The following is an 18,664-nucleotide window of genomic DNA, read 5'->3' as shown; positions in this document are numbered from 1 at the left end:
CCCCCCCCCCCCCCGATAATGTCGCAGCGAGACCCATCACCGGGTTGCAGCAATGGGGATACCGTTCAGCCGAGGAATCCGAGGTGCTCGACCAAGCAGATGGATACGCATGATCATGATGATGAGGATACACCGTGCCGTAATAGGAAGACATCAAATCATCAAGTGATGCAGGCTGAATCATCGCTGTCACACCGGAGTCCCGTGGAGTCACCGCTGGATCCGATGTTCGGCTCGATGAGGCACAGTAGATCGCGGCCAAATCAAAATCAAATATTCCCCGGTGAATCGACCTACAGTCCCGGTCGAATGATCCTCACCGATTTGCCCGATTCAGTTCCACCCAGTAACCGTGTCGATTCAACGGATTCGCAGAAAAATCGGGTGCAGTATCCACAGAGCCACCCTAACAATGGCCATTGTCGAAATTTGCTACCTGCTGATGCCACCTACCTGCAGCATCTGATGAATGAAGCGGAGGTGGGTAGCGAGCCGAACAACAGGAGCAGTCGTCGTCAGTGCGCGATGGAGGAGAGATATCGTAAACACATGATCGAGGAGAGATCGGCAAGTCCGACGTCATCGTCAGACGCTGCTGAAGTTTTCACGTCACCGAGGCACTCGCGACATCGTCAGCACTCGTCCCACCGTCACAGGCTGGCGAATCAGTGCAAGGAGAGTCATTATCAATCGACAGTAGCTCCGCAGATCCACCAGCCCTCGCCATCGGGAAGGCATCGTCAGGCGAATCATTGTCATCGTTATCACGAGATTGGTCAGCCTCCCTCATGCTCACCGGTCTGTGACTCCGGTGTCAAGGAGGACGACGGCTCTTCCTCCGCCCTGTCTCATCATCGCGACAGATTTTCAAGCTGCGAAGACATCAATACAATCGGCCCAACAACTGGCAATCAAGTGCAACCGAGTCATCATGGACAGATGCAAATTTCAACGATAACCAATGATCATCATCGCATGAGCTCAGGGATATCGTGTGAATCCTCGACTTCGTCACCGAGCATTAGAAATCACGGAACTATCGAGCATTGCGTGACAGACAGACATCGTAATCATGCACGGCATACACATGTGATACAACCCTACGCTCTGGATCATCCTCAGCGCGTGGAAATTGCTCATCCAGCAGAAACTAAGAGCCCACTTCTAATTGGCCTTGAAGCCTACCAAGTGAGTAATTGAGGGAGCTGTTGAGCATAACAAGTGGATCACATTGACCCTGTTTAATTCGGTAATTAATCTCATTATAAATTCACAGATGACTGGTTCAACCGGTAAGAATAAGTGTCAGTGTCACATTGATCATATGCAGCAGCAAACACAGCACAGTCAGGAGCAGATGCAACAGCAGAATCATCAGATGCATCATCATCACAATTTGTATCACGAGCATGAGCAGTTCGGTCAGGATAAGAGGGGTTCCGAGGGCGATGACAATGCTGATAATATGGCGGTTGTTGTATCGAGAATTCATCAGCCTCCTGCACTACCACCGAGACCACCACCCAGAACCAACAGAATATACGACACATCCGCTTATGATAATCGTGAGTTTCATCAGTATTTCGATAGCTCTGGTTTTCGGGGAACAGTAGCCACGTCAATTTCTTCATTAACGGAATGTGTTTGGCTTCTCTTATTCTGTCCCTCCCTCACTTCGCTATCCAGAAATCCAATTTCCCATATTCGATTCAGCATTCTCATCGCGTTGGTGTATACTCACATCGTGGGGCTCGTTCGCCCGTAGCTTGTTGACGATATCGCCCCTTCTTGAACTCTCTCACTCCCCCTTGCACTTTGCGCTCCCTAGTTTAATCCCTACCCTTTGTTCCACTGCGAATTTGTCACCCTGCGCTGGTGTAACTGGATTAATAGATGGATCCAGTCACTGCGCGTCAATGGGGCTCGATGTTGTAAGACAAAGATCAAGTGCTTGACTCCACACTTCACGCAACCCCTCACTTGGGGAGGTGAATAGTATACTGGATATGTCAGTTATTATGAAAACGCTGAGGGCCCATGAATTTTTAGCTATCAACGATCTTTTTGAAAACCCGCATGTGTCAAGAAAAATTGTATGGACACGTCCTGCAGGGCTTTCTTCCGGAGAAATTTATAGCGTCGTAAAACTCAATTCCCATCCCCATACACGCATTTCCCATAGACATTCGGAAAATTCCGGATATTAAATCTTTTGGGATTGTTATGCGGTGAGAAACGTTGGAGAAAATGGGGAAAAGGTAATTGTGGAGCGAAATGTAATTCAATGAAAAAAGCTCTTGTGGAGGAAATTTTATGATTTGTTTGGTAAAAAAGACACGTCGGTGGATGGAGAAATTATCCTCCTGTTCAGTAAAATTTCCGGTATAGGGTTTTTTGCGCCTATCCAAAGGTGATAGGAACTGGTGCACTGTTAAAAAATTTTCAAGTAATATTTCCACTGAAATTTCAAGGAATTTTGTCATTGAAAATTCATAGTTTCGTGGAAAATTCTATGCGAACTGTAAATTTCAGATTAATTATTCCGGGAAAATTAATAAAACCAGAAAAATTCAGAGAAATTTTGAGTTCCTTCAACGATTTCTGGAATTCCAAGAATTTTACAGGAATTCCCTGAAAATTCAAAGGAATTTGGTAGTGAATTTTCATTTTTTCTCTGAAATTCATGTAAATTATGGAATTTCCGTTTTCCTATCGCTTAAAAAAATGGGATTTTACTTGAATTTTCCGAGAAACTTGAAATTCCATTGATTTTTTTCCCACTAAATGGAATTCAACCTCTACTTCCGCAAAATTCCCCTAAATTTGTCAACAATGTAGAAGTGAAATTTTACCGAATGCGTTCGGTAAAAAATCATTCTCCATTACAGAAAAATTATCCGCAATGTCGAGCAATCATTCACGTTAACTGGGATAATTTTTTATGGAGTTCCCGGTTCGAACGAAAAAAAATTCCCTATTCATCTCGAACGAAAAACCCAGTGCGCTCCACGATTACCTGACTCGTTCTATAATTTTTCTCCAACTATTTCTCCGTGTACGTGACATTACTCTCTAATTTTCTCTTCATGCGATACCATCGGTTGTCGTTGTTACCCAAGCAATCTGCCGTATCCATCCGCGATACTCCCCGCGATATTGCCCCCTCGAAAAATCATCCCCTCATAACAACAAGTTTTCCCCTCATCTCGTAGTAACGCACGGGGTCGCTCCCATCGCCTTCACTCCCCCATGCATATCGACCAGTCTCGATGAGTCTGGGCGCGCGCAAAACCCCGATAAAGATGAACCATACTCCATGGTGAAGACGGAGGTGCCTGATGTTCCCTCCACGAGCAAAATAAAATCCTCCATTGAAGCACTATCATGATCCCGTGATGCCTCAAAATCGATCATCCCCGAGTGACTCAATCGACAATCATATGAATCAACTACTATCAATCAAACAAGTGCCAAATTTGGTGAATTTCATTCTTCGTTGGACACGTGCAAGTGACTCTAACATTCTCAAATGTAATCATACGTGTGAGTGAAGTGGAAGTATGGCACATTGTAAATACAGCCAGTCTCAAGGATGTACTTTTCATCGTTCAACCAAGTTGATACGGGGAACGTAAGTTCAGTAGCCGAAGCTGAATCATCATCATCATCATCATCCGACAATAGAAAATAAATGGACAGTTATCCTGTACTGCAAATAGTACGCTGTCGTCTTGGGCCAGATGCACCAATGGATGGTGTTGTTGGATATCCATTCGCCGTATCACCACATTCGCATTCACATTATCCAAGAAATGGAAATCATGCACATTTCTCGAGGAATCACTATCGGCATCCATGCGGTATGTCCGTTCATTTTCCCATGACTTTGTACCATTTCTATGATGTCTTTGAAAACTCCAGAGCCATTATTTTTGTTCCAAATACACGTGGGAAAGGTTCGCCTCCAAAATTGAGGAAAGAAGCTATTTCTTTTTTTTTTTTATTGTGAGGCACGAATGAGTGAATGGATCAGGTAGAATAAATCTTTAACAGTAAAGGAAAAAGCATGGCAGGTAGTTCTTTGAGGGTTCAGGGGCAATCCGTGGGTGAAATGCCGATGCAATCTGTCTCGGTCCCCTGATTTTGCGCCTTTGACCAGGTCACAATGTTTTTGCCGCCAACCTTTACAATTCTCTACACTTCGGGATGTGACGGACAATGTTTATGTTACTGTGGCCCAATGTCCTAATCGTTTTCCCCCCGAACCTTTGGGTTTATAGGCACTGATAATGGCGACGGAGGCTGCTGTAAAAAATATGTAGTTCTGTGCTGTCTCTGCGGGGCCCTCAGTGCCGCCGTTGGAAGCCTCTTTCTGGCTGTTCACGCTGTTTTGTCCGCCCACACTGCCAGTCTTATGCATTTCGAGACTGTACCTTCCTACATTCCTGGCACAATGGTGAGTTCGACAATGAATTTGAGAATCCCGGTCTGGGTTTATATATCAAGATTTACAAATGGCTCTTTAATTTCAGTTGATACTTATGGGATTCTTCACGATGCTCCTAGCCAGGCGGAAACACAGATACGGTCTTCTGGTAAGAATTCATACGTTTACCCCTTTATAGCGTGCGATAAATTTGTCACAAATTATCTGCTGAATCATTCTGTCCGTCGTCTCGTGAAATAGCTCATACGCTAAAGAATTATTCGAAATCAATAATTTTTGCTTCCGGATGGATGCGTTGTAATCGCTTACATTTAAATTTACAATTTTTTATTTTGAAGCAACTGAATGTGGTCTAAAAAGTGCGGATGTGCGATTTTAAATGGAAAATCTGATCTGCATGTATATATGGTTTTTTCTTCATTTTTTTTCGAAATTTTATTAAAATGGATCAATCGAATTTCATGAATTTTTTCATAGACATAGACTTTTATTACTCTATTCATGCATAACAATTAAAGTTCAATTTTTCATACGGATTTGAAAGAATTTATAATTTTCCAAAAATCGATTTTTCAAATATTGTTCAAGAAATTGTCATCAAAATGAAATTAGTTGCAACTCAAAAAATTGATGGCAATACGCTTTTGATTCTATCAGGATACGAGGGTTGCACAATTCATTGTTGAGTTACGGCGCATTGTTTATGCGATTTGAAAGAGAACATTGGGTTTTTCATGATTACTGAATAGTATTTTCATCACGCTGTGACGAAAAGTGAACTTTTCGGCACGTTCCGCGTGCCTAAAAGTCCAATTTCCGCCACATTGTGATGAAAAATATTGTTCGTAACTCGTGAAAAAATGTTTTTTAGCACTCGTTACGAAATATACTATTGTGTTACTAGTGCGTAAAGTTCCACTTTTTCACACGCACGTGTGACACATCCTATTTTTGTGGTACGAGAACGATTGCGCGTTTGAGCGCGCGTGTTAAAGACAAATCGTGACACGAAAACCGAAAGCCGACCGAAGTCGAACACGTGCGGGCGGATCTGAGCGTTCGACCAATGAAATTCGAGGAATGAGCGTTACGCTACAGGTTACGGCGTATGTTCTTTCTAGAATAGGATAGGACCTGTCGAGTTCACTGTCCGGAACGGTAGTGGAGGTAATGTGGTTGTTTTTGTGCATGCTCGTAAACTTTACGCACGCCGTGCGGAAAACAACCGCTTTACGCACACTAAACCGTTTCGAAAGGTGCACTTTTGAGGCAGATATCACAAAAAGAATTATCAGGAACAGCCATTAAACCAGGGCTTAGAAAGTATATTTTAATGCCCTCTTAATTAAGCATCATTGCTTATCAAGTTACACAATACCGTCACACGGAGAGAAATGTTCAGTAAAAATTACGGAACTCTCATTTCACTCACCGATTAGGGAACCGACTCAGAAAATTTAAGTGACGGTATCGTAATTTTTCACAAGAGATTCAGATAAAAATTACGGAACGCTCCGGAAAAATTCCGTGACAGTTCCGTAAAATTTCCTACAACCACATTTCGCTCCGGAATTACGGAAAAGATACGTAATTTTTATTGAATATTTCTCTCCGTGCATGAGCTTTTTGTATAAAAAAAATTTCTATCGCTATTAAACTCAGGTACCAGTCTATTATGTTGAAGTTTTATTCATATAAATTCATGGTCCCAACTAACTTCTGACGGAACTTGAGTTAAACTCTCGATAAATCCTGAATAAACCCCGACTAAATTCCGGCGATACACTGATTAAACCTTGGTTGAACCTTGATTAAACTCGAGCTGAAAACGAATTCGAGTCTTGAGAAGGTCTGAATGTTGAATTATTTGACAAAACCAAATAATACGCAAAATTTTGATGACACTACAATCTATGATAGTACTATGACATGAAAATGTAGAGAAAAGAATAATAAAATAAGAATGTAGAAAAAGAGAATCCACTCGGAAGCAAATTGCTAACTTTTTACCAACGATAACTATCCTCATTTACCAAAGAAAATGCAGTTGTCCAATTTACAACTTTCAGATGAAGGTCTGCGGCTCCGTTGGCGTTGTTTGCGCACTTGTGTGCGTTCTCGTCACAGTAACGACAACAGTAATCCACATGTCAAAGTTACAGAGCCTCCGCGAGTGCGTTTATACAGCAAGAGCGAGGTAACTATTGTTAGACATTAAAAATATAATCTTCAATAAACCGTGAACAAGGGTGCCCTCTCCCTCGGCAGTGGCATTGACAATGAGAAAGGTGTAAAAAATAGTGGCCACAAAAAACCCTTTTTCCACTTAGATTGTCATGCTGATTACCTTGAGGATATTGAGACATGGGGTTAGCCAGTGATTTCACGCCTGAGATAACGAGGAGAGTAGGATGGGTGGGGCTTAGCCACGTCTAAATGAGGCACTCAAGTTTATAGGTGATGCATTAATTATAATTTACGGTATTCATTCCGTCTCGCAGATCCTGCACTTGTTATGGGACATCACAAGGTAGAAGTGGAGACACTGGGGTACTCTTCGAGGGTACACCACACTGTGAAGCGGTGCATGGTGCCCTTTACGCCTGCCTGAGAGCTCTATTTGGTGTGTCTGTCGCTGGTATCCTAGCCTGCATATTCTCCTGTATGTTGGTGTACCAGTTGCTCAGCCATGAGAAAAAAAAAATGTATTGGGAGCAGCTGGAACTGAGGTACTGAGGATTTTTTTAATTAGGCCCATTTAATATAACTGTTTTTTCGCGTGTTATTAACAATAATTCCTGTACGTATCAGGATTACGTACCTCTACATCAGAAATTATGAAATTTATTGCTTTGTGGCGGGAGGCGGAGGCGAGTGCGTACATCTATATGAGGATATCAACGTACTTATATGTCTCATAGAGGTTGAAATTAAGGCAAAGCTAACCAGATCGTTCACAATGATACCCATCTACATGAACTTTGATAATTTCAACTTGAATTAAGATTTAAATTAAATTTGTTAGACTAATTTGAATAATATTTCACAACCTTGTCACCTGGTACCAGGAACTTTTCACATATTACGTCCTTATTCGTTCCGTTGCCTTTAATCACGGAGCGGCCCTATAAAGTTCATGTTCCAACATTATAATTCCTGAACTAATACTCATTCAATGTAGCAGTTTTTTACTCGCGTTATTAACGATCATGATTTCCAGATGTAGATCACTGTACGGCCAGGGGGGTGGAGCACCTGTGGGTGGAGCAACTGCAGGCTCCTGTGGATGCTGCAACGATTGCGGTGGTGTTAATCCCTGGTGGGCACAAACCCCCGGGAATTTGTACACTCCAAATCCTGATTTGGCCCCGTCTAGGTAATCCTACTCTACTAACTTCTCATGCACGATGTTCATATATTCTCCCATATTCTCTATTTATATTTCTGGACTATTAACGAACTTTCTCATCGGTTTATCTGAGAATTTGGTGATGGCCGGGAGATTGGATATTGTGCTCGTTGCGCTGATCGAATTTCGATGGATACTCTGTCGGGAAAAACAAATTCAACTTTTTTACCTCGGTTTCAGTTGAACAGTTGAAAGTATCCGGCTACAAACTTTTCTTTTTTCAATCCTTAACGAATTTATGAGCGGAGAGTTGAAATCGATAGAGTGGATGATTTGAGAGGGAACGGATCCCTTGTTTCCGTGGGGGATTTTGAAGTGTTTTCTCTCGTAATTGCTGATTTTTATCCTCGGATGGAGAAGAATGGAACGTTTTTTTGTAAGAAAAAAATATCTACAGAATAATATATTCTTGACTTCAAGAGATATCAATGATAATTGGAAAAAAGAGGAGAAAAGGGGTCAAGAAAAGGAAATAAATGGATAAAAATCCAATTAAATGAGAAACTAATTCGTGACAGAATCATCTGAACTTACAAATGACGCGATATGACACAACCTTTCAATTCCCGCTCTTCTATTAGCTCCCTAAATTGATTATTTTATAAAATAAAATGAACAATAAATAAACATTAACCTTTCATCACGGTAAATTAACTTATCCCACGTAACTTGCAGTTCATTTCTCCTTTTCCCAGTGATACTACTTAACAGCAAGAAACTCTATCCCCATAATCACCACTCCACTAACTTTTCTTTCTATCTTCCTGATAGAAGATGGCGCCTGCCTTGGTCACGTTCACGGGGTCCAGCACCGAGTCCTGACTCAAACTATGGCTTTCATGCACAGTCTATAAGACACGCGAATGAATTAAGTGACCCATCCCGCGAGGGCACAACTGCAATATCAGCACCCTATGGTTTCATCGATTCACGTCAATCAGCTGGCCCCTACTCCGTCCTCAATCCTCAAAATAACTCCTATACGCCTAGTACAGCGTCCTACAGTGTTTTGGAAGCGCCTGTTCCACTTTGGGGACCTCCACCTCCGTACAGTGATCCCAACAGTCCAGCGAGGAGACCACAGATTGTTGAGCTCAAGTGCTCATCCTCTGGGGGTTCTTCGTCGGGCTCCTCCACGACAGCTGCTGCTGTTGCTGTTACACCATCGAGATTGGCTAGTGTTAAGAGGACTGTGGAGAATTTTGAAACTAGTGAAGGTTTGTCGATGACTTCTTTCAATTTAGGGAACAGTTGCAAAGCCCAAATTTTGTCGTTATGAAATCAACTGAAGACGAAAAAGGCTAGATTTTATTCGTTTTCTATCGTAATGTTTTTGAAAATCTATTATACACCTTTGATGGGAAAAAGATGTGGATTTGCTGTAACAATTTGTTGCGTATCCCCCTTCGAACCCTGATTCATTTGTCTATCTTCTCGAGAATATCGAGAAACCCGTCTTTTGGGTAACTTTGATATTGGAAGTTTGTCTCCTCAAAAATTTTATGCCGAAAAATTTTCTATAGAAAAAATCTCATCAATTCACATGAAAGAATGACGGCGGAAAAGCTAGCAAGTTTTCCCGCCAAATCATTTCCTAAAACAAAGATGTTCGTCATCACGTGAAATGATAGTCCAATTCTAAATTCAAGAATTCAATATCAATTCTTCCCCAAACCACGTCTACTCCCCTCCGATTTAAGTATATTCTCAAAGAAAAGCCCACCTCACAATAAGATAAATTCATTTCGAATGCCCGTTTCATTTTCGAATGATCTTCCAACACCAAAATAAACACAAACTCTGAAATTTCTTTATGCCCTTTCAGATCATCACATACAAAGGACTCCACAGCACTGCGCCCCCTCCGACAATTATGAGAACACCGAGGAGCTAGCAAACCCAGAGCTAGAATGCACAGCTGTTCACGAGAGTACGATGAAGACTCGTCGCTCAAGACGAGCGCTAAAAGGCGTGGAGAACGACGCCTTCCAGCAGGAGCAGAACCACCAGTTGTCAACGACAAAGCAATCAGAGAGTGAGCTCTACTTCGGGGACGTGTCGTCCTGCTGTGGGCCAGAAAGTAGTTTATACGAGATGGCAGTGGAGAAGGAGTTGACGTCGCGAATGGAGCACCAGGAGGAGCTCCAGCAGAAGGATTACATGGCTTCGAGGATGAGCAAGCACAGATTATCGAAGCGAAATCGTCTGCCTCTTCCCCTCCCTCCGGGTCAAGCGTCCCCTCACCAGGAGCTGCTCGACGCCAACAACGAGAGGAACTACACCAATGGGGAAGAGTCTCTGGGATCGTCCGGAGCGTTTCTAGCACCCGACGCTCAATACGAAGTGATACAGCAGGGCGCCAGGTACGGCTACTACTCCACAAACCCGGAGGAAGAGTTCAGAGAAGCTCCAGCTGGTTACGGCTTCTACCGAGACGAACCCGAACCAGAACCCTCGATCCGAGATTACAGATCTCAGAGGGATGACGATAACCAGAGACAATCTGAAGAGGACTTGTCCCACGAGAAACTAGGGAGGAGAGAGCATCAATGCTGCTCAAACAGTGTCACTGATCTCGACGCTGACTGGCAGAGTGTGGAGCAAAAATTAAACTCGGACGATGGGGTTTGTCCGATAAATGTTTAAACTGTTTTGTTGACTTCTCTGATACAGAGATATTAGGTGAAAGGATGAATAAGGAAGGATTGAAAAATATAAGGCTGTTTATAAAGCTCACGACGACAAGGAGAATCTCTTCTGGGGACATTCAAATACTACGTCACTATTTTTTTACGATTTCTCAATCGAAGAAATGACAGATGCCTTTTTTCCTCGTGTCTTTTTCTCATGTAAAGCAAACAGGTTTCACCAATTCCTCAAACTATCCCAAAGATTCATAGAGGGGAATTTCAACATGCTGTGGTGGCTACAATTTGGTGGATTGCAAAATGTTCGAAGAGGATCGCGGAAAGATTCAATTGTTCAGCTAATCCTTGACTCTTCTTTTCTTATTGCTGTGTTTTTGCTTGAATGGAAGCTTTGTAATCGTACATTTTGACGATCTTCTAATTTCACTTGGAAATGATGAAGAATGTCATCAAAGGTGAAGATGATGTTTTTAGAAAATGTGTGTGTAAGATTTGTTTACAAACCTTCCCGAAAAGGAGATTAAAGTTCGAGCTAAAAATATGAAGTTTTGTGGAATAACTCGCATGGGTTGGGAGCACATCTGGGCGAAATTTTAGCTCAATCGGTCATGCTGTTTTTGAGATATAGCAATTCCTCGAAAATCTTTCTTTCTCAATATCTCGAAAACTACGCGACTGAATTGAATTTTCTTAACGTCAAAATATTTCTTATCATTATATTCATCAAATCAAGTTCTAATATCTTCACTCAACCAGGGACAACTTGGTAATAATTGTATAAACAATAACTCTCTACAAAATTGAGATAGGAAGATGAAATTTGGTACGATAGTAGCTCTCGTGATATTACAGGCTGAAATTTCGGATTTGCGAAATCAGATAAGTAATTCAGGAGATATTCAACTTTCGTGAAAACCTGCTTTGTTCCATATCTCCCAAATTACGGGACCGATGTCATTTTCTATTCAAAACCAGATTTTTCTTTTTTCAAAATACTCATCATGTTTAAATTTAATTTGGTAAAAGAACCAAAAAAATCAACATAACAGGGGGGAGGGGATCTCAAAAGTAAAAAAACCCGTGACGTCATGTTTGAATAGCCCCGTCCTATTCATTGCCATTGTAGTATTGCACTTAGAATGAAAAAAAATGTAGTTAATGAACGCGAGAGTATTTGTTAATTAAAATGCGTCACAAAAGCGAGCAATGCCCGCCGATGGACCAAGGACAATACCAATACGGCACAAAGTAACATTTAATCGATTATAAATCATTCAATTTATGTACCCCTATTCTTCTGTACATGGTGATTGTCGCACAAAGAAATTCTACACAATCTGACAATGCGTATTAAAGTACACAAATTCGTAATTTTACAGAAGAGACCGTTGACACTGATATTTTGTAAACAAATTGACTGATGAATTAATAGAAAATATAAAACCCGTAAAAAGAGAATTAAGAAAAGAAATCATTAAAATGAAAAATCGAGAATTTCGATACATGTGTTCGGAATCTTGCAATAGTTTAACGTTGAATACTATCATTATTAAGCTAAAGTGTACCTTCACGTAGGCTTTCGATTGGAAAGTATACCTACGATCAGTGTAGTTGTAATTAAAAAAATAAAGTGAATTTCTTTTGTAACGCATGTCTATTCATTGATCTGTTTTGTCCTTCTATTCAAACACAATCAATTTGATGATCCCTCACGCGGTATTTGCCCCGTCTATACGCATTTCGGTTAAAGGTACATGGTAGCTTGTGTTATCGGCAGCTGTGGGGTCAGACGGCCGTGCGCCACGCACGCGCCCCGAAACTCTCCAACGGTCGCAACAGCTGCGTGGAAAAACATGCATACACTCGGCTTGACGAAAGTTCCAACTTGCGTGATGCAACTGTGTTGTCCCATAGTTTCGTTTCTGATTCAAATGAGAGATCATCCGATCTGCGCTGTATTAGCAATGCCCCGACGACTCCCCGCGTCATGGGAACAAAGAGTGACGGTCGTGTGACGCACAAATTTTCCGACTACAAGTGATGGTACAAAGGAAAACAATATTTTTCGAACTACATAGTAACTTTTCGAATTATATTATTACATTATATTACTCCGATAAAATTTTTCATCTCCGATTTTTATTCTTTGCTATTTTTTAATGTTTACTATCAAAATGTGACGATAGAAATTGAATTGATGGGTACTCTTTCATTATTTGAAAAAATATATTAATGTTTAAACTTTCCGGAGACATTGAAAAATCGAAATTTTTATTTTATTGCGAATCGATCATCATCCCAACAAAAAATATCAATACTCTCCTTATCATTTATCACAAATATTTCTTCATTTGAAAATAATAAATTAATCTAATTGTAAAGACGGAAATGGAAAGAAAATAAAATAAAATAGTCTAACTTAATTTAGTGATACTAAGAATAATAAAACTTCGTATTACAATATGAAAAATCAAGTGTTTGATAGATTTTCAACGCATTCAACCAAAAAATCACTGGAATATGTAATTTTTCAATGACAACATTTCCTGAAATTTCAGTGAAAATTAAACATCATAAAAATATTCGGAAATTGACACGGAAAATTCAGAGTAAAATTTTCAGCAGTGTAAAATGAAAAATGACTGTCATTTTCCCTTGAAAAATTGCGACGATCACAGACGGGGGAGGAGGGTTGACAGCCATCAGAAACCCCCCGTTACGTGACAGTCATACGCCGGCTCATGTGACGCATTTGGATCACTAATCTCGTCTCATTTGGTCCCCAACTAAACGACGAAGTAGCTGACTCAAAATGAATAAAGCGACCCAAAGTACGCTAGCAAGAGTCCGTTATAGATATTGAAAAGTGGGCCTGGGCGTAACTCACCATCAGCGCTGAGGGGGGATCAGTGGGGGAGAAGGGGAAGGACACCGGGCCCGTATAACACTCGTACCCCGTGACAAGCAACCCCTCTGAGCCACACGGAAACCGTCATTTCTCGACTCACGCATGCAGCTGCCTCCATTCCTCTGTCCTGTTACTGGTCGTTTTCTTTTCAGTGCGGTTCGAACATTCCAACGGTGCACACATCGCCCCAATTGTCCATTGGAATTACCACATCGAAGTTCCCCGAAAATCTCTCCGTTCCAAACTCATCATCAATGACTTTAAATTTCCCCCGAATTGAAGTTTCCCCAGAAAATGTGCAGCAAAGTTTTCCGTGATTCATCGACTCGGATCATCAGACCACAAGTGCAGTCTGTTATCCTCGCGTTGGAGACCTGGAGGAGGGTATCCTTCTCCAGCAGTGCACTAGTGATTGTCATAAAAAAGTGATGTGTCATTGATTGAATCGATCATAATTGGACCAAATCAGTTACAACTTCCCCTAAATTTAGCATTAACAAAGAATGGCTCAAGCAACTTCGCCATCCGCCGTGCACTGTTACACGAACCCCTCATTCTGTCGTCAATCCGAGTTCGTCCAAGATCACGACGACGACGAGTTGCCACCCCCTCCGGCCTTCCAAGCCGACGATCTCCCTCCGCCGCCCCCGCCCTCCGTGCCGCCATCAGTCCCCATTCCAATTAAAAATACAAACTATCCGGGAAGATATGGCCACACAAATGAGGTCCTCCTGAGTCGTGCCGATCCCGACGCCATTGAAGTCGACAGATACGGGAGGACAACGGACCGATGCTGTTATCTCGACGAGACAGTGCGAAACGTCGAGGCGCAGGAGCGTCGCGTTATCTACGACAGAAACACAAAGTCGCGGTATGAATACATCGACGATGACGAACCACCCCCGCAGCCTCAGCCCCGCCTGCAGAGACGAGCCTCCCTGACGCGTTTTGAGATGCTCTCGCAGCGTCAGGACCAACAGTTCACCCGGCAGGCCAGCTATCACGGCCACCACTATCGCAGGACACCGAGTATCGATGATAATGAGACAGTCCACAGGATCCGCCGGACTCGTCAGAACGGAAATGAAGTCGTGCGTTATGGACTGGTGCCCGCGGACGAGGCCAACGTCGACTGCGACTCGTCCCCTCTGCTCGGCATTGGTCAGTCCTCCCCTCGTGGTATGTTATTCCTCTCGACTTCCTCCCGTTTACCATTTACTTTGTTACAAAGCACCGTGTAATTACTCTGTACGCTTGGTTTTCGATTATCAAAGTTGGGGTGATGTTTCGCATTTTAGGGCGTTATGGAAGGGTACCCATGCACGATGAAGAGCCGCCCTTGTTACCGGAACGCAATGCGCGGGAACAACAGGAATTACGGGAGAATACGTCGAAGAATAATTTGGCGACGCAGAGGTTGCATGCCATGTTGGCGACACCGAGGAAGAGGTCGCGATCGGAGGAGAGGAACCTCTCCCCCGGGAGGGGAACTCCCAGGTTCACTCCACCTATGAGCGCTGCGACCTCACCTGCAGGTGCATTACAGATTTTATCTTGAAGGAATTGGAGGGGTTTCGAACGCGATGGGCAGTGGATAATCTTTCTAGATTATTTTGCTCTAGTAATTTTATTCAGTAGGGTGGAGGGGGGGGGGGGCAAAACGGACCACTGACAGAAAATTGGTAATTTTTGTTTTTTTTTCATTCCTTCAATTCAGGAACACTGAATTTGTTGAATTAAAAGTGAATTTCAGGATCATAACCGTCACAGGGGTTTTATAGACAACAAGTGTCGTTGAACCGCAATTTAATGAGATTTGCTAATCACCTCAAACCGCAAATGACTTTGCCTTTTTGTTTTTACTTCCACTCGAAACCAAAAACTATCAAAAATTGAAAAAATTATCAATTTTCTGTCAGTGGTCCGTTTTGTCCTGCGGTCCGTTTTGCCCGCCGGTCCGTTTTGCCGTATCGTCCCCTACTACATAGAAATGATCGAAAATCAAAGAGAAAATTCGTGAACGCTTAAAAAAAATAGCTTTCTGGCGGTTTTTTTTAAATTTTCCATGATCAATAGTTCCCTTGAAGTCTGAAAATAACTGCTTCATTATTTCAAAAATACCTTCATAGTAAAATATCTGAGAAGTCTAAAACATTCAAGACTTCTCCTTATTCATAGAAAATTCAAAGGGTCACAAAAAAGGGTCTCTGACGGATCCCTGTCACCTCCTCCCACTTCATTAACGAGATGTTGACAAAAAAATGAACATGGAGAACTCATGCCTTCTCACAACAATACAATCGAACAAATTTCATCGTTAGCTGATACTTTGTTTTAACAGCTGTCATTTTATCTATTAAACTTCCTGTCAAGCAGGTCGCGGAGTAGTTCCAGGCTCAAGCCGTCGAGGAACCCCTGTCGGCACGCCGCAACGTGCATTCTCACCTAATAGAACCCCTCAAACGTCGACGCCCAATAAAGACACCCCTTCGGCACGCAGATGTCTTCCTTTGAATGAGCAGCAGGAATTAGGAAATTACGGCAGGACTCGCTATGGATCGCGTCGCGAGGGCAACGGATCATTAGCGACATCACCGATAGAATTATCCTCACGGTTCGGTGAACCTCCACCGCGGTATGCATTCGTCGAGTCCACTTCGGAGTCAATACCCATGGTCATCGGATCACCGAAGTACCAGGTGCTATCGCAGACATCTAAAAGAGGTGGTTATACGAATGTGGAAAGTGCATTCATCGCGAGAACAGCTGTCGTGAGTCTTCCATATTTTTTTACACGGTCTCAAGAGAAGATTCACCCTGCGAAAGAAAATTTTTCGTTTTTCGAGGAAAAAATTTTGAAATACTGTTGAAATACGCGTGATTTTTCCTCAGGACTGCGTTTTCGTAGGTCACATTCGCCACAGACCGCTAAAATGGGAGATGGTATTTTTTTTATTAAAAAATCAACTTGAACAAAGCGCACTTACTTTTTTAAACTGTTTTTTAAATTCGATTAAGGGAGAGTGGGGTAAAACGGCACTTTTCAATTTTTTTTGTGATACTCATAACTCAGAAACAAATTCATTAATTGAGGTCAGTCTAGGCTCATTCTAAAGGGGAAGAAGTGTAGTTTCCATGGAAAAAAACTATTTCATTTTGTTTAAAATTGAATGAGCTTTTAACATTTTTGACAAAATAAAAAGGGGCCGTTTTACCCCACTCACCCCTGCAAACTTTTGCTCCTCAATTACAAAAATCGCGGGAGAAGATACATTTTTGAGTTTATTGATCAACCCAAATGTCGTTATTTCCAATGGATCGATTAGATGGTCGCAAATATTTATGAGTATTAATTAGAATGACTGAATTATCGCAAGAAAAATGGGAAGTTAATGGAAACCGTGCAGAAAAATGCACCTATCTGAATTTTAGGGAGAAAGTGCGTTGATCAAAGCGGGATTACGGGGAAGGCGGAAAAAATAGACCAAGAAAAAATAGGCCACACACCCAAAACATGCTAAAGCCTACCCAACTTAAAAATTTCCCTTGGTCTATTTTTTGGGGATTCTTCGAAAAACTATCAACAAACCACGTTTGATTCCCTAATTTTGAGCGGCCGGAGACAATTTTGATCGATAAGATTCCTGAGAAAAACCACGCGAAAAATAATAATTCTAATTTTTTTCTCGAACAACGACAAAGTTTATTTTCTCAGGGCGAACCTCCCCTCAACATGACTGACAGGTCTGTGATAAGTGGGAATATTTTTTTGATCAGGTACCCCCACTTTCACCACCAATCAGCGAAGCTAACACAACACTGATAAGTGGAACTGAGAAAGAAGAACGAAAGCGTGCGCCTCTGCTCCTGATTCTAGTTGGAATTTTGACTTGTGGATTGGCTTTATATTTATCATGGTCACAAGGAAGAAAGTGAGTGCAGAAAAATAAATATTTTTAATGAACTTATATCTTTTTTCAAAGAAAAGCTTCCAGGTTGGCTGAAACTTCAGATGAAGTTTTACTTCATCTCTAATTGCATTGAAAAATTGTATTGAAAAATTTCGTAGCTTATCTGCGCGTTTCTTATTTCGACAGACGCGTTCAAAGGAAAATATTCTGTAGAAAAAATCAATAGAATTCGATTTTTCTATATAACTTATGTAATTCACATATTTTCCGCAGAATTCCTTCGGCTCAATTTCGCTTAATTTTTTTGTCGATTGTTTTTATGAAGAGAAAAGAAAAAACGAGTCGAAAAAACTTGGGATATCATGTCGAGAAGTTCAATAAAAAAATTCTGATTAGAAAAAGTTTTATAGAAAGATGAGATTCTATTGGTTTTTTCTATAAAATAGTTTCAATTGGCTATTTTCTACACAAAAAACTTGCGGTAAAACTGCGGAATTCTCAATGAAATTGAATTTTCAATGAAAATTCAATAAAAACCCAATAATATTTTTATCGCGCTGAGAGAAATTTCAGTGGTAATTCCAACTACAAGGGAATTGTCAAAAAAATAATAGTTACGGTAACAATAAACATTGTAGATTCAACTATTAAACTAAAGTGAAAATTACATCACAATGTTGACAACACTGTTTGACATAGTAAATCGAACGATCAATCCTCGTTTAATCTACAAAGTTTATTGTTACTGTAAATATAATTTCTTTGACAATTGCCTTGCAGTTAAAATTACCATCGTAATTTTTCTCAGTGGGAATTAACTAGGTTTCTCTGTAGTTCTTTTTCGTGCGTAAAGCTTCAAGCTCAAGCTCTAGTTTTCATAAACTTCAAATAATAATGTTCCAATTAAAAGTTCGTGGAATTATTGTTCTCTTCAGATACTATCTGGATAGCGCTGCTGGATGTGGACTCTGTTGTGCCCTAGCCGGTGCCTGCAGAAGTTTGCGAAGAACCTGGACAGGTCTAGGGCTCGCTGGATTGTCAGCCATAAGCTGCCTAGGATTACTCCTTCTAGCATCTAAACAACCGCGTCCGGGGACTCCCCTGCATGATGTCACAGCTGGTGCACTATGCGGTGTATCGTTACTCGGCGCTGCGCTGGCACTACTCGCCCTTCTGGGCCCCAGATGTACTTTCAGCCGACACAGACGAGTCCACTCATGGATACCAAATTTCTCAGCCTGATCGAGTACCTATTTTCTATGAAAATGTCATTCTCAAAAGAAATTTCAATTAGTCATTCGAATTACGATATTTTTTTACATGGACTTTTTGTAATGAAAT

The 18,664-nt window shown here is 41.5% G+C and overlaps 2 protein-coding genes across 2 annotated transcripts; both read left to right on the top strand.

Annotated features, from left to right (window-relative positions):
• The first annotated feature begins 18 nt into the window (after window positions 1–18).
• Window positions 19–12,151, top strand: LOC107048579. The gene is made up of 9 exons (XM_015271806.1): window positions 19–1,188; window positions 1,277–1,565; window positions 4,281–4,456; window positions 4,533–4,595; window positions 6,517–6,644; window positions 6,949–7,176; window positions 7,668–7,823; window positions 8,628–9,073; window positions 9,682–12,151. Exons 1-9 carry the CDS (start codon window positions 19–21, stop codon window positions 10,500–10,502), a joined length of 3,477 nt encoding a protein of 1,158 aa, XP_015127292.1. The 3' UTR covers window positions 10,503–12,151.
• Window positions 12,152–13,915: 1,764 nt separating this feature from the next.
• LOC107048611 lies at window positions 13,916–18,565 on the top strand. The gene is made up of 5 exons (XM_015271854.1): window positions 13,916–14,591; window positions 14,711–14,947; window positions 15,789–16,183; window positions 17,190–17,344; window positions 18,259–18,565. Exons 1-5 carry the CDS (start codon window positions 13,916–13,918, stop codon window positions 18,563–18,565), a joined length of 1,770 nt encoding a protein of 589 aa, XP_015127340.1.
• The last annotated feature ends 99 nt before the right edge of the window (window positions 18,566–18,664 follow it).

This window comes from Diachasma alloeum, unplaced genomic scaffold (genome assembly GCF_001412515.2).
Source record: "Diachasma alloeum isolate Michigan unplaced genomic scaffold, Dall2.0 Dall_scaffold_00195, whole genome shotgun sequence".
NCBI classification, from domain to species: domain Eukaryota; kingdom Metazoa; phylum Arthropoda; class Insecta; order Hymenoptera; family Braconidae; genus Diachasma; species Diachasma alloeum.
This window is presented reverse-complemented; position numbering and strand designations above follow the sequence as displayed.

Excerpts from the sequence above, each read along its gene's own strand:
- LOC107048611 (XM_015271854.1), top strand. The coding sequence starts at position 13,916 with ATGGCTCAAGCAACTTCGCCATCCGCCGTGCACTGTTACACGAACCCC. Across the intron at positions 14,592-14,710 it reads TGGTCAGTCCTCCCCTCGTG|GGCGTTATGGAAGGGTACCC; the intron begins GTATGTTATTCC and ends TTCGCATTTTAG. Across the intron at positions 14,948-15,788 it reads CGCTGCGACCTCACCTGCAG|GTCGCGGAGTAGTTCCAGGC; the intron begins GTGCATTACAGA and ends CCTGTCAAGCAG.
- LOC107048579 (XM_015271806.1), top strand. The coding sequence starts at position 19 with ATGTCGCAGCGAGACCCATCACCGGGTTGCAGCAATGGGGATACCGTT. Across the intron at positions 7,177-7,667 it reads TGGGAGCAGCTGGAACTGAG|ATGTAGATCACTGTACGGCC; the intron begins GTACTGAGGATT and ends CATGATTTCCAG. Across the intron at positions 7,824-8,627 it reads CCTGATTTGGCCCCGTCTAG|AAGATGGCGCCTGCCTTGGT; the intron begins GTAATCCTACTC and ends TCTTCCTGATAG.